Consider the following 12,808-nt stretch of genomic DNA (forward strand, 5'->3'; position numbering starts at 1 on the left):
CAAAGAGAAACGATCGCACCAGTTGCGTTTTCAAACATGGTTGTTTTGTGTAAGGAATTGGGAGTTTTTAAACACTCGCGCGCTTCATATCAACTGTGCCTTGCTCAAAACGTCAGTAAGTAAAAATCGCCTGTGTCTCACCGTGTTCCTGATCACTCGGTATCCACTGTATGCTTTCTTTTGTTCGCGCGAACAGTGATCAATTGTGCTGCTTTTCAGTTCTAACATCACATTTGCGCGCATATTGACAAACGGTCAAACTAAAATTGTAATCTTCAAGGATGAGGCAGCTCTGGCAACTTAAAAAATATTTTCAGCCAGCCAAAGGGGCTAGTGGGGGTGTGTTAAAGCCCTGATCATACTCCATTAAGTGTTTCTTTTGACACTTTTTCAATTTATGTCTGTAGATTTGATTTCTTAATAGCTTTTTCCCCTACACTAAGAAAAAAAGCCCTAAATTTCCACTTTATGTAAAATACATAGAATTTCACAGTTTTCATATTTCAGTTTTTATACCTGGATCATTGTCCAGAGGTATTTGTTCATACATAATTTGCCTGATTATATGCAACATCTTTATACTACAAAAAAGGTGAAAATGTATTTTCTGAATTTTTGCATGATAAAACAATTTCTAAAATCCTTTCTGTAGAAACCTGTGATTCTAATATGTAAAAAAAACAAAAAAAAAAACGTTCTTTTTCTTCACTTCTTTTTTGTGCAAAAGCATGTGCAAATTAGTGCATATTTAATTAAATAATGCCTAATTTGGATATTTACATTTTACATTTTTAGAAAACTTGCAAAAAATGCAATGCAAAAAAAAATGTTTGCCATTCTTAATAGGTGGTAACTATTAGTCCATTAATGACGCTTTTCACCTGCAGTGTCTTGCCTTAAACCCTGAACTTTCTGTGTGTGTTTATATTCTTTGGCCATCTTTGTTTTAATGTCTTCCTTGTTGGAGCGTCAGGGTGGAGCAGAGGGTGAATAACAGGAAAGGGCAGCTGGGCTGAGATTTAAGGGCAGCTGCTGTGTTTAGACAGGGTTTGCCTTCAACGCCTTTGACCCGGACACACACACACACTTACACACAAACCTCTTCCTCACATTGTTCAGACAGTGGATTTATGAGTTTAGATGAGGAGCCGCGAAACTGCTACAAGATCTCTGTGTGTGTCCGGATTCTCCGAGGTTGCTGGGATTGTTTGGGATTGTGAGGTCGCAGCCTGTGTTTTGTGTAGTGTTGCACTCACCTCTTTACTCGGATGGTTGTGGTTCTCTATAGGAGGCTGTGGAGGAAAATGAACAGAGGAAGAAACAGGAGGAAGCCATGAGAGAAAAACTACTCGCACAGGAGGCCAAACAACACGACCCCAAGGTGAAGCCAGAGAACCTGAGATTAAAAAAAAAAATCATTAATTATTAAATTGTGCTTTACAACATTGTTGTTTTTTAGATAGAAACAATGAAATAATAATAATAGTAATACATATCTTATAATAATAATAATAATAATAATAATAACACATCCAGTGCTCAGCATATATAAGTACACTCCTCACAAATCTATCTTTAAAATTCATATTTTTAATAGGAAGCTCTACAATAGTATATGTGTGCATATACATTTGATAAGTCTGGACTGAAGCCAAATCTGGAGCTATCTAACAAAATAACTTATGATAATGGTCCAAAAATGAGTACATCCAAATTTATGTTATAGAACAGACATGCCCAAACTAGAGGCCGCGTGCCAAAGTTGGCCCATGATAACCTTTGATTTTGCCCACCATCCCATCTGAGAAGAGAGGAAGAATAATGGGGAAGGTTGGGGTGAATGCCTTCAACAGAGATCGTCATTTCTAATTAAACATAACCTTATGTTTGTTTGTTTAACTAATGAACTACAAAAAAGCTAAATGAAATCAAATGTTTCAATAATATGTTGTGAATTAATCAGATTTTTAAAGGGTCATGAAATCCTTAAACTTTTTTAGATGTTGACAAAGTTTTAGCAAGTTGCTAAGTTGCTAAAACCACACTTATAGGACACAAATATTTCACTATCAAGAGAATTATGTTTTTAAATAAAAAAGCATTGAACAGTTGTGTTGTAAATGAGATCATTTATGGTTCATTGTATTATAAGTAGAGTATAAAATAACAAAATGTTGTCTTTCACTTAATATAATTACAGTATTTTTTTCTTTTTCTTTTTAAATATTATTAAATTGGGAAGTTACTGTGCATTTTCAATGTTCACCAGTTAACCAAGCTTGGTTTTCGACTCTTCACGAAAAAAGTTTGGGCACCCCTGTTATAGAAACATAATAAATACAAATAAAAAAGTAAAAATCAAGAGAAGCAAAGAATTGAAAGATTTAGTTGAAATTTTGTAGGTTGTACTAATTTTACAAAATATTGTGAAAATATTATGTACAAAATATTAAAATATTTAGCTTAAATTTAATTGTTTTATCTTTCAATTTCTAAAGATGACTAAAATAATCTTTTAATAAACATATCTGTTTAATAAATTCGTTTCGTTTAAATGCACCAAAATACATTGCCTGAATTCACTGGGAAATGAAGAAAAATATTCATTTTCAAAATGGGGCGTACTCAATTATGCTGAGCACTGTACACACACATTGTTAATCAAATTGGATTTGGGTCATTCCTGGTATACAGTGTTTCTTGTTTTTGGCAAAAAAATAAAAATAAAATGTTTTTGATCAACCATGTAAGTGTATAAGTAATTCAATGAGAAGTATATATCAATAATGTATTTTTGTTTTACATGTAAAAATAGCATGAAAAACATTTTTCAACAAATTATTAGCATTAGAATATTGTTTATTGATGATGAATTATTAATATTTTTATGCTGTCATTATGAAATGATCACAAGAAAATTGTATTGTTAATTGTCCCCATTTTCAGTTGTTTATCAAACCAGATTTGAATATATCCAGGTGTTTTGTTCCTTTTAGACAAATAAATAAATAAATTCACTCAAAATTTATATTTTCTGCAAACTACTTAACTAAAATGAGCTGAAACAACATAATTCTTGAGATTTCATTGGGACTACTTAATTTTTCATGTACAATCATAAATTTGTTAAAAGTGTTAAGTTAATCTAATGGATTTGTGTTGGGTCAACATGAATCAATTATGTGGAACCTTGCATTTTTTACAGTGTAAGTAAGTAAGCTAGTTATGTAAGCTAGTTAGTTATGTTTTCCAGTTCTGGATTGAAGCTAGAAGGGCTTCCACTGCATAAAACATCTGCTGTGGCAACCCCTGATTAATAAAGGGACTATTTAGAAAATTAAATGAATGAATGAATGAGTTAATGATGTAGGGGAATCTACAACATAATATCACACCAAAAGAAATTGTAAAGAAATAAATTAGTTAAATCTTGATTAACCATAGGTATATAAATGTAAGCAATTATGTGCTAAATTCAATGGATGAATTAAAAAATTCAACCCTGTTAGGAACAAATAAATAAATATATATATTTATATATATATATATATATATATATATATATATATATATATATATATATATATATATATATATATATATATATATATATATATATACATAAAATACCTAGTGGAATTCTAAACGAAGGGAATCATTACATTATTAAATGCAACTAACTTATCTTTCATGTTACTGTGCTTAATTAGCATTGTATTGTAGCAAATTTGCCCCAAACCTCCTTCAATAGGTTTTTCTTTTGAATAAAACAAGTGTTAACTATATGTTTGGTGACCTCATGGCAGGTCCAGGCTCAGAAGAAGCGTCACCAGCAGCAGGAACTGATCGCGGAGCTGCGTCGCAGACAAGCCAAAGACCACCGGCCAGTGTATGAGGGCAAAGATGGCACCATTGAAGACATCATCACAGGTGGGCCGAGCAGGACTACATTACCCATCAGCCAGGGCTACAGAATCACTGTGGTGGTCCATAGCTCTCCCCGTCAGCAGTGTACTCTGTGTTATGTCAAACAGCAGCCCTTACAGCTCCGTGACCACACATTACAAGTGCACATCAGCTAAAAATCATGCTTTAGACTGTGATTCAACTCTCAGGGATCTTCACTTAATTATATTAAGCACTAACTAAAAGTGTCAATAAATCATACAGATTTTTCATGTTGTGATATTGAAATACAGCCAAAAATGTAGTGTAAAGATTGTGCACATGCTTACAGAAATGTATAGCTTAATTATAAACAATATCCCAGCCTTACTGAAGCCATAGTAGATATTACTGACAAAATAACGAATAATAATTTCTCCTGTTCTCCTCAGCCACAGAGAATTCAGGATTTGATCTGCATTAATGCTTCCTATTTAAGTAGTTTCGTCATAACCTGTGTTTTGTTTTGATGTGTATATATGTTTAACATAATGGTTTATTCTTAAAGGTCATCCATGTCTTCTGTGTCCAGGGGCATCATTGATTAATATATTTAATATTTCTTCCTTAAAAAAACATATTTCACAATCTGAGGTTTACAATACTGTTCAGAAGTTTGGGGTTGGTAAAAGGCGTTTTAATGCTTTTAAACGTATTTCATTCTGACCAATGTTTCATTTATTTGTTAAAAACATGCAAATTATTAATATAATATTATTTATGGATATTCATATTTTGGAAAGTGGAAATTTTTTGTACTTTGAAATGTGTTTTATTAATTTGTCATTTATTCCTGTGATGGCAAAGCTGATTTTCCGCATAATTACGTCACTATTAATTATTAATATAATCTTTTAGCTGTCTATATGATGATTTGAAGCTCTAGAAATCACTGTAAACTATTTTTTGTAACACTAACAATCAGTGGTCAATTTCGTACGTGTGAAATTAATTTCATTTCTTCCTAAATTCAGTTGTAATGTTCCTTGATTTTTTTTTCAGTTTTCATAGACTAAATTTGAATTGTTAAAAACTATTCTAAAATTGAATAACAATAAATAATTTAACCCACTAAATTAGTTTGACCTTTTCTCAAATTCTGTATTTTTCCTTTTTTTGCAATGATTCCTAAACAAAGAATCATCATCATCATCATTATTATTTGGTTAAACTGAAATAAGTCATATTTATATAGTACTTATCCAGATTAATTTTCACAGAACCTAGTCCACAATTCAGATTTGTTTAGGTACATATCACTATTTTTATTTTACTCATCCAAAATGTAGCAAATTCCATAACATTCCAAGTTAAATAGCAAATTCTGTTTTCATGAAGGGATTCAGGGTAAAGTCTAGATGGCATACAGCTGTGGATACATCAATATTGCATAATTTTTTTGTGACACTGTACAACAATATTAATATGTAACATTAATAATAAATCTTTTGAAGGTTGGGGTAGGAGTAGATGTTTATAAAATACAATTTATTGGGTAATTTAATAAATTATCTGAATAATTGCCAATAACTTCTGGCTGTATATCTATCATTTTCCCTGCTGCATAACTAAATAGACAATAATTAGAAAAAAAATCATACTGACCCTAAATGTCTGAACAGTATTGTACCTAGAATATTTTGTGATGTTTTGATACTTGATTATACAAAATTGTCCAGCCATACAGGCGGCAAGCAAGGTGACTCCTGCGACTATTCTATGGCTGTTAAAAAGGATTGAGTATATTGTGCACTCTTATATGAGCAGCCAGTTTGCTCGTGCTTAACCTCAGATGTGATATTTTCTGTCTGCCCTCCTTCCTCCTCCTCAGTGCTGAAGAGTGTGCCCTTCACAGCCCGCACGGCCAAACGGGGCTCGCGCTTCTTCTGCGATGCCAACCTCTTCGATGAGTCCATCTGCTAGCCCTCCCCCCCAAACCCCCCAAAACTGACCCTAATGCCGCAGGTTGTCCCGTTCTTATACCAATCGCAAACTGCATGCATACAACCACTCGCATGAGCCTCTCCGGTTACCCACAACTCTCTACTAACCTGAGCACAACACTAGGGTAGAAGGAAACCCAAACCTCTGGCTGTTCAGGGATCTGAAACATGGACCGGCCAAATCTTTCATGGGGGAATTATGACAAATAGACTTAAACTAAACTAAACTAATCTAAAATAAAATATTGAAATGAAATTACTAAAATAAAATAAAATTAAATACAATTAATTAAAAGTAAAAAAAATGTATTAATTGCCCCAGTGTTGGGTTGCAGCTGGAAGGGCATCCACTGCGTAAAACAAATGCTGGATAAGTTGGTAGTTCATTCCGCTGTGGCGACCCCAGATTAATAAAGGGACTAAACCAAAAAGAAAATGAATGAATGAATGAATGAATGAATAAAATTAAATCAAATTAAAATGGTATTTTATTGTGTTTATATATTTCCTTGGCAGCTATATTAAGCTCTATTTAAGTTTTGGATAAATAGTAATAGAATAGAATAGAATAGAATAGAATAGAATAGAATAGAATAGAATAGAATAGAATAGAATAGAATAGAATAGAATAGAAATGGGGGTATTTTTGTATAAAGTATTAAAAACATTTTTTACCATTAAAAGGTTCCTAAACCACACGTTTGTGAAAGTCATGTGTTTTTTTTAAGTGATACTTACCTAATTTAATATTAATGAACATTGCGGTTGTTAAAAAAATGAGTTATGACTCATGGGTCTTTCTATGTGTCATTTTGTCCAGAAAGATTTGGCCTGTAAAACAGTCCTTGTAATGTTTCACTTGGTTTGTCATCTGCTAACTCTCATCTTTTCTCCCATAACTTTCTGTTTTACCTTTCTAGCACAAAAGGGGATCAGTCTGAGTAAATTTGAGCACAAAATTATTGGAGGGTAAGAAAGGCATCATGGAGCTTCATTTCGCTTCGCTCCTGTCTGCCTTTTTACCGTCGGCTCGATGGCTTTAGCAGTGTTATGTTTTGCAAAATGCTACATTGCTAAAGCTTATGCAGCCAAATAGTCTTGAACTGAATATTGCTGTTTTTTTTTTTGTTTTTTTTTTGCACAGTTTATGATATAACCCTAATTCTGAATAAGTTAGACTTGTAAAAAAAAAATAAAAAAAAGTAAAATATAGAATCTGTGATTTGTTAATTATCTTTAAACTGAAATGAACTACACTGTAAAAAAAATAACAGTTATTTACAGGTTCCACATTTTGTGACACACAGGTGTTTTCCGTTTATTTCCGTTAATGAATTATGGGACCTTGATCTCGGCTCTGTCGTCTTTTCATGTTTACTCCTTACTTTTGTGCATAAGGAAACGGTGGAAACTCACTCTACTGAAGACATTCATTAGCCTACATATTTATTTATTTTGTTTGTTAAGAGCAAAGATTTGTTTCAAAACTGTTTTAAATTCCGTTCTAATTTCCGGCAAACAAATAAATAAACAATAATAATGACGTGTGGTCAAAAAACTATAATTGTTATATAGTTATATCCAAGCATACGTCCAATTCTTATGCCCCATATGGTGATGCATGTTGTTGCATGATGCTTTCAGTTGGTCAATAGGGTGGACTATTTCAGTTTCTCAAAATAACAACGCGTCAACCTTAACACACCTCCTTTATAGACCAGCACACCCATGAGTCCACAAAGTGGCGCAAATTGATTTGTTATTCAAACAACGTGGTGCAAAACATGAAAATTAGGGTTGCGCTGGTCTCAAAATAGCAACAAATCGCGCATAACACGCCTTATTGCGCCGTGTATGATTGGGCCCTAAAAGTAGTTGGAAGAAAGGTTAAGGCCTCACAATGATATTATAAGCATGAATCATAATAATTATTATAATAACAATAAAACATTTTTAATATGCGGAGATTTTTTGTGTAACAAAAGTTAAAAGAAAAGAGTTCTAAGGTAATTGTATTCTGTAAAAATAAACATCAATTTCTTTACATTTTGATGGCTGCAGCACACTCAAAAAAAAAGTCAGTGGAATGTTTAACAGTTCCTTTCGATTGCAATTTTTAATAGTTTGCGAACTGGGGATGCAGAAATGAAAAATAATTAACAAACCACTATATTTTTGATTTCACTGTATTACACAAAATGTCAACTTTTTTGAAATTAGGGTTGTATTTTATGACATGTAGTTTACAGTGTTGAATAAATATAATATAATTTATCCTTAAACCTTTTTGATTGCACCTAATTGTAGAGATAGTATTGCAAAATACAAAATATTTTTGCGATGAAAACATTGGTTGTTACACAACTTTAGTCACTATTTGAAGTCGATCAAAACCATTTATCAGAGTCGTCCTAAAACTATTAAACAACACCCATTCTTGTTTTGGGACATTTTAGAAAAAAACTTGTTGATCCACTTCAAATGTTAATTACAGCATTATTTAGCTAGCATCTATTCCTAGGTCTTAGGAAAGTATCCTTGAATGAAGACTGTTTTATTTCTTGTCATGTTTGTTGCATGTAAAGCTGTGTTTGTCTGCTGTTTGTCTGGCTAACATGTTCATGTCGGTTGTCACATGCATGCAAATCTGTGTTTTCTTCAGCAAGATCTACATGGAAAGCTCATATAGTGTTTCATCATGCACTCAAAGCCTTACTGAACACTCAGTCTAGCAGTTCATGTGTGTTTGTGGTGTCAAATGGTCTTTCTGCAGTCAGTGCATTTTGTCGTGTGTCTGTTCATGTTTTACTGTGTATTCTTTATAGGATCAGGCCATCAGATGTCTATACTTGAACAGTGGTTGCTAACCATGACGTATTTTGGAAAAAAGCAAATGATAAAATTGGCTAAACAACTAGAAAATATATTCAGTATTATTGGCATTATCTTGAAACAAAGTTAGAAAGTCAAATTCATTATTTGTAAAGTTGCCAAGGTCAATTTAAGATTCATTCTGAAATGAATTACATTTTTAATAATATTTATTTATTTATAATTAGTATAATTATTTTAAATTGTTGACACTCCTAGTTTCTAAAAAAAAAGGTTGATAACCAGTGTACTAGGAACTGCATATTTTTAAACATGAATGGTTCACCCAAACATATCTTTTGAAATGCGAATGATTTTATTTCTGTCATGTAACATGAATGGACATGTTTTGTAGAATGACCAAGCTGCTGTTTAACATGTTCGCATTTGGTTCGTCCCAATTTCTGTTTAACGGAGAGCAGATTGTTTCAACACATTTCTAAACATAATAGTTTAAATAACTCATTTCTAATAACTGATTTATTTTATCTTTGCCATGATGACAGTAAATAATATTTAACTAGATATTTTTCAAGACACTTCTATACTGCCTAAAGTAATATTTAAGGCTTAAGTAGGTTGTATAGGGAACTAGGCAGGTTAGGGAACTAGGCAGGTTAGGGAAATTAGGCAAGTTATTAAGGGGCTAATAATTTTGACCTTAAAATGATTTTTAAAAAATTAAAACCTGCTTTTATTCTAGCCAAAATAAAACAAATAAGACTTTCTGTAGAAGAAAAAAATATTATCAGACATACTGTGAAAATGTCCTTGCTCTGTTAAACATCATTTGGCAAATATTTAAAAAAGAAAGAAAATTTAAAGGGGGGCTAATAGTTCTGACCAACTGTGTGTAGTGAATATGAATTTAAGAAATTTGTTATAATTATTTTGTAACGCATTTTTTTACAACTATAATGTTTAAAATATATTATATGTTATTATGTAATTTTATTTTTATATCATTAATTTAAACTATTATATATTTACATTTAATTACAATTAAATTCAATTTAATTAAAGGGACAGTGCACCTAATAAAAAAGAAAATTTGCTAGTAAATTACTCACCCAAGACATACACTAGGTGACAGTAGATCATTAAAGAATTTCCTTAAAAATTTATTATATATTAAAAAACAAAAAAACACTGACTGTTTGGCCAGAGGGTGAGTAAATCAACAGCATTTTTTTTTTTCATTTTTGTAACCATACCTTCATGTGCACTATGTCTGTATCTTATTCGCTTGTTTTCTTTGTTAAAAATTGGATTTAACTTTTTTTCAGCTGTTTGCTGAAAACCATGACATAAGGCCAGTTAAATGACTCATTTTGGGTGAACTGTTCTTTTTTTAAGATCTGAGAACTTACAAAGTAAAGCAACTTTTGTTTTCTTTAAGAAATGATTGTTATTTGCAGTCAAGTGAAGTGGTGAGTGACCCCTGCGGCCCTGAGTGTCCCCTGATCTAACTCTTAACTCTCTGCGTTCCCCTGCTCATAGATCTCCGAAACCAGCCCTTCCTGCGAGCTGACGCGGTCATCCGGAACGGTTGGAAGCGACCCTAAAGACCCCTCACTCACTCACCCTCTGCTCCTCTCCCCCTGCTTTCTCCTCAAATGGCGTCTTCCTGCGATTCACAGTGGCTGAGGGAAGCACAGGACCAAACCACTGCCGCTGGTTTAAAGGGGAGGGCGGGAGTGGTAGTTGTTATTTATTTGTGGAAACTCTGCACTGGAGGCTCTTTTTACTAAAGCCATAAAAAGCACAGACAATAATGGCTGTCCTCATGAGCAAAAATCCAGAGGAGCGTCACTAAAAGCTTGCGTTGGCACTTGGAAAAAAAATGGCTGTGGTTGATACGCAGGCAGCGCTAACACTAACGTTAGCCTGCTGACCCTGAAGAGCCTTCCATTGACGTCCATTCATGTGGATTTCCTCTTATTGTGCAATGCAAGCATGACTTTCTGTCAAGTGGGAGCGTTGAGGTCACCGACTTCCTGACCAGAGCCTGTTTGGACAGTTTTGTTTTATTAACTATGAACTCAATCTAGTTCAGTTAGTATTTTAACCCAGAACCAGGGCTACGATTACAAAGAAGTGCCTTTCTGTCGAGTCAGTATTATTTCTAATAGTCAACATTTATGTATCGAAGTGTTAATCGTTATGCTCTGTGTAAATATAATATGCAATTACCCCCAAAAATGCATTGCAGCTTTAACAGAAGAGAATAAGAGCTCTGTTTGACTGACCGTGTGCCTTGTTATTGTTATTAATGGTGCCTGTATGTTTAGCTAATGTGCATGTATCACAACAAAGTGTACATAATGTTATATTATGCCATGAAAATGTTCAGAATATCCGTTCTTTTTAACCTACAGATTTATAATGTATATAAATGCGGTTTACTCTTCTTTTTTTTTAAATGAGAAATAGCCAGGACTGTAAACAGAATCTTTTGGGTGTGCAATTTAAAGTCATACACTCTAAATCAGTAGCCCACATCGAAGAATAGGTGGTTTTAGCCTACGTTTTACAGTTGTTTCTCATGCCCTCATGTAATTATTATACTCTTTGCACTATCAATCATTGAATAAGAGCTGATTGTACAGCTAGTTACTCGCTCTAAAAAAATGAGCTGCAAGTAATGAACTTAAGGCTGTGCTTTATTGTAAATATTAGCTTTGCTTTGCATCTGATTTTCTTTACAATATAGCACAGCTTCATTTGTGTTGCTTTTGCAGTTCATGTTGAAAAATATCAAGGAAAAAATATTTTTCAAATATAAAGCAAATAAGTTTTGTGGTAGAAAAGTGTTATGAAAGCTAGTTTCTGCCTTGAACGAAGATGAAGGTATACAACATTTTACATGGAAATTCTCAGAATTTTGAGATTGCCTCAGATTTCAGGCTTCTGTAGTCACAATTGTTAGAAATGACTGCTAAAAAAAAAGTTTCATCCCAATTACTTCACTTGACTCGATTTGAGTTGAGTAAACACAAAAATGTCCTGAAGTTTGTTGCCTTAAAATTTAAACTTGAGTCAACTTTTTTTTTACCATTACAGTTTTGAAGTTGCAATTCTGAGTAAGAAAAGTTTCTAAAGAAAAAAAAAATTATATTGAGAGAAACACAAAGTTCTGAGGAAAAAGTCAAAAGCAAACTCAGAATTCTTCGGGGGAAAAAATTGTAGCTGTAAAAATTCTGAATTGTCAAATGTGAAAATGAGCAAATTGTGAGAAATGATAATAATAACATATCACGTTTGTGTAATTAAATTTGTTTTCCATCCCAAAGGCAGAAACTGGTTTCCATACATGACAGGATGTTGCTGTGCAACAAAAAGCAACCTTTGGCTCTGCAGTGTTATGAAAAGGTATTTTACATTACAGCTACTGGAATGATGTTCTGACCAATCAGAAACCATGATCAATCCATTTATTAAAAAAGGGACGTTACTGTATGACACTGCAAACTTGTGAGAAATGAACAAATATGAATTCAACACTAATTTTTATACATTTCTTATACTGAACTTTTTTATACTTGGGACCATAGCATAAACTAAATAAAGCCATTAGGGAGGAAAAGCAAAGCACAAGTTGAATGTACCAAAGTTTTCAATTTATTTGGTTGATATGGACCAATGAATGCAAACGTTAACTGGATATTCTGTTAAAGTGGCAAATAAAATCATTTCAGAATCAACTTTGTCTTAATTCCATCAACTATGTTTTAACAGCATATACTGTACTGCTGCTGAGTTTTAATAATTCAACTGAGACATATTTATGTATTTAATATTTATTTATCTATTAATAATAGCGCCCCTCAAATTTTCTTTCAGCATTTACTCACCTTCAAGTTGTTCCAAATACATTTTAAAAAAGTACTTCTGCTAAACACGTATTGTTAAGACAGTCTCTGATCACTACTGACTTCCATAATATAAATAGCTATGACAAACATTAAAAGACTTCTAGAAAATCATCATGTAATTTCAATTTGCTATCTAGATGATTGAGTAAACATCTTGTTAATGTAAATGTCTGA

The 12,808-nt window shown here is 32.7% G+C and overlaps 1 protein-coding gene across 1 annotated transcript in view; it reads left to right on the forward strand.

Moving 5' to 3' along the window:
* The window catches only part of fmnl3 (formin-like 3), an 88,211-nt gene extending 75,748 nt beyond the window's left edge, over positions 1–12,463 (forward strand). Inside the window, 4 exon segments of the mRNA NM_001346154.1 lie at positions 1,289–1,381; positions 3,807–3,930; positions 5,777–5,910; positions 10,260–12,463. Coding sequence (NP_001333083.1) covers positions 1,289–1,381; positions 3,807–3,930; positions 5,777–5,868 — 309 coding nt within the window. The 3' untranslated portion in view covers positions 5,869–5,910; positions 10,260–12,463.
* The last annotated feature ends 345 nt before the right edge of the window (positions 12,464–12,808 follow it).

The sequence above is a fragment of the Danio rerio genome, chromosome 23 (genome assembly GCF_052040795.2).
Source record: "Danio rerio strain M-AB ecotype USA chromosome 23, GRCz13ab, whole genome shotgun sequence".
NCBI lineage: Eukaryota > Metazoa > Chordata > Actinopteri > Cypriniformes > Danionidae > Danio > Danio rerio.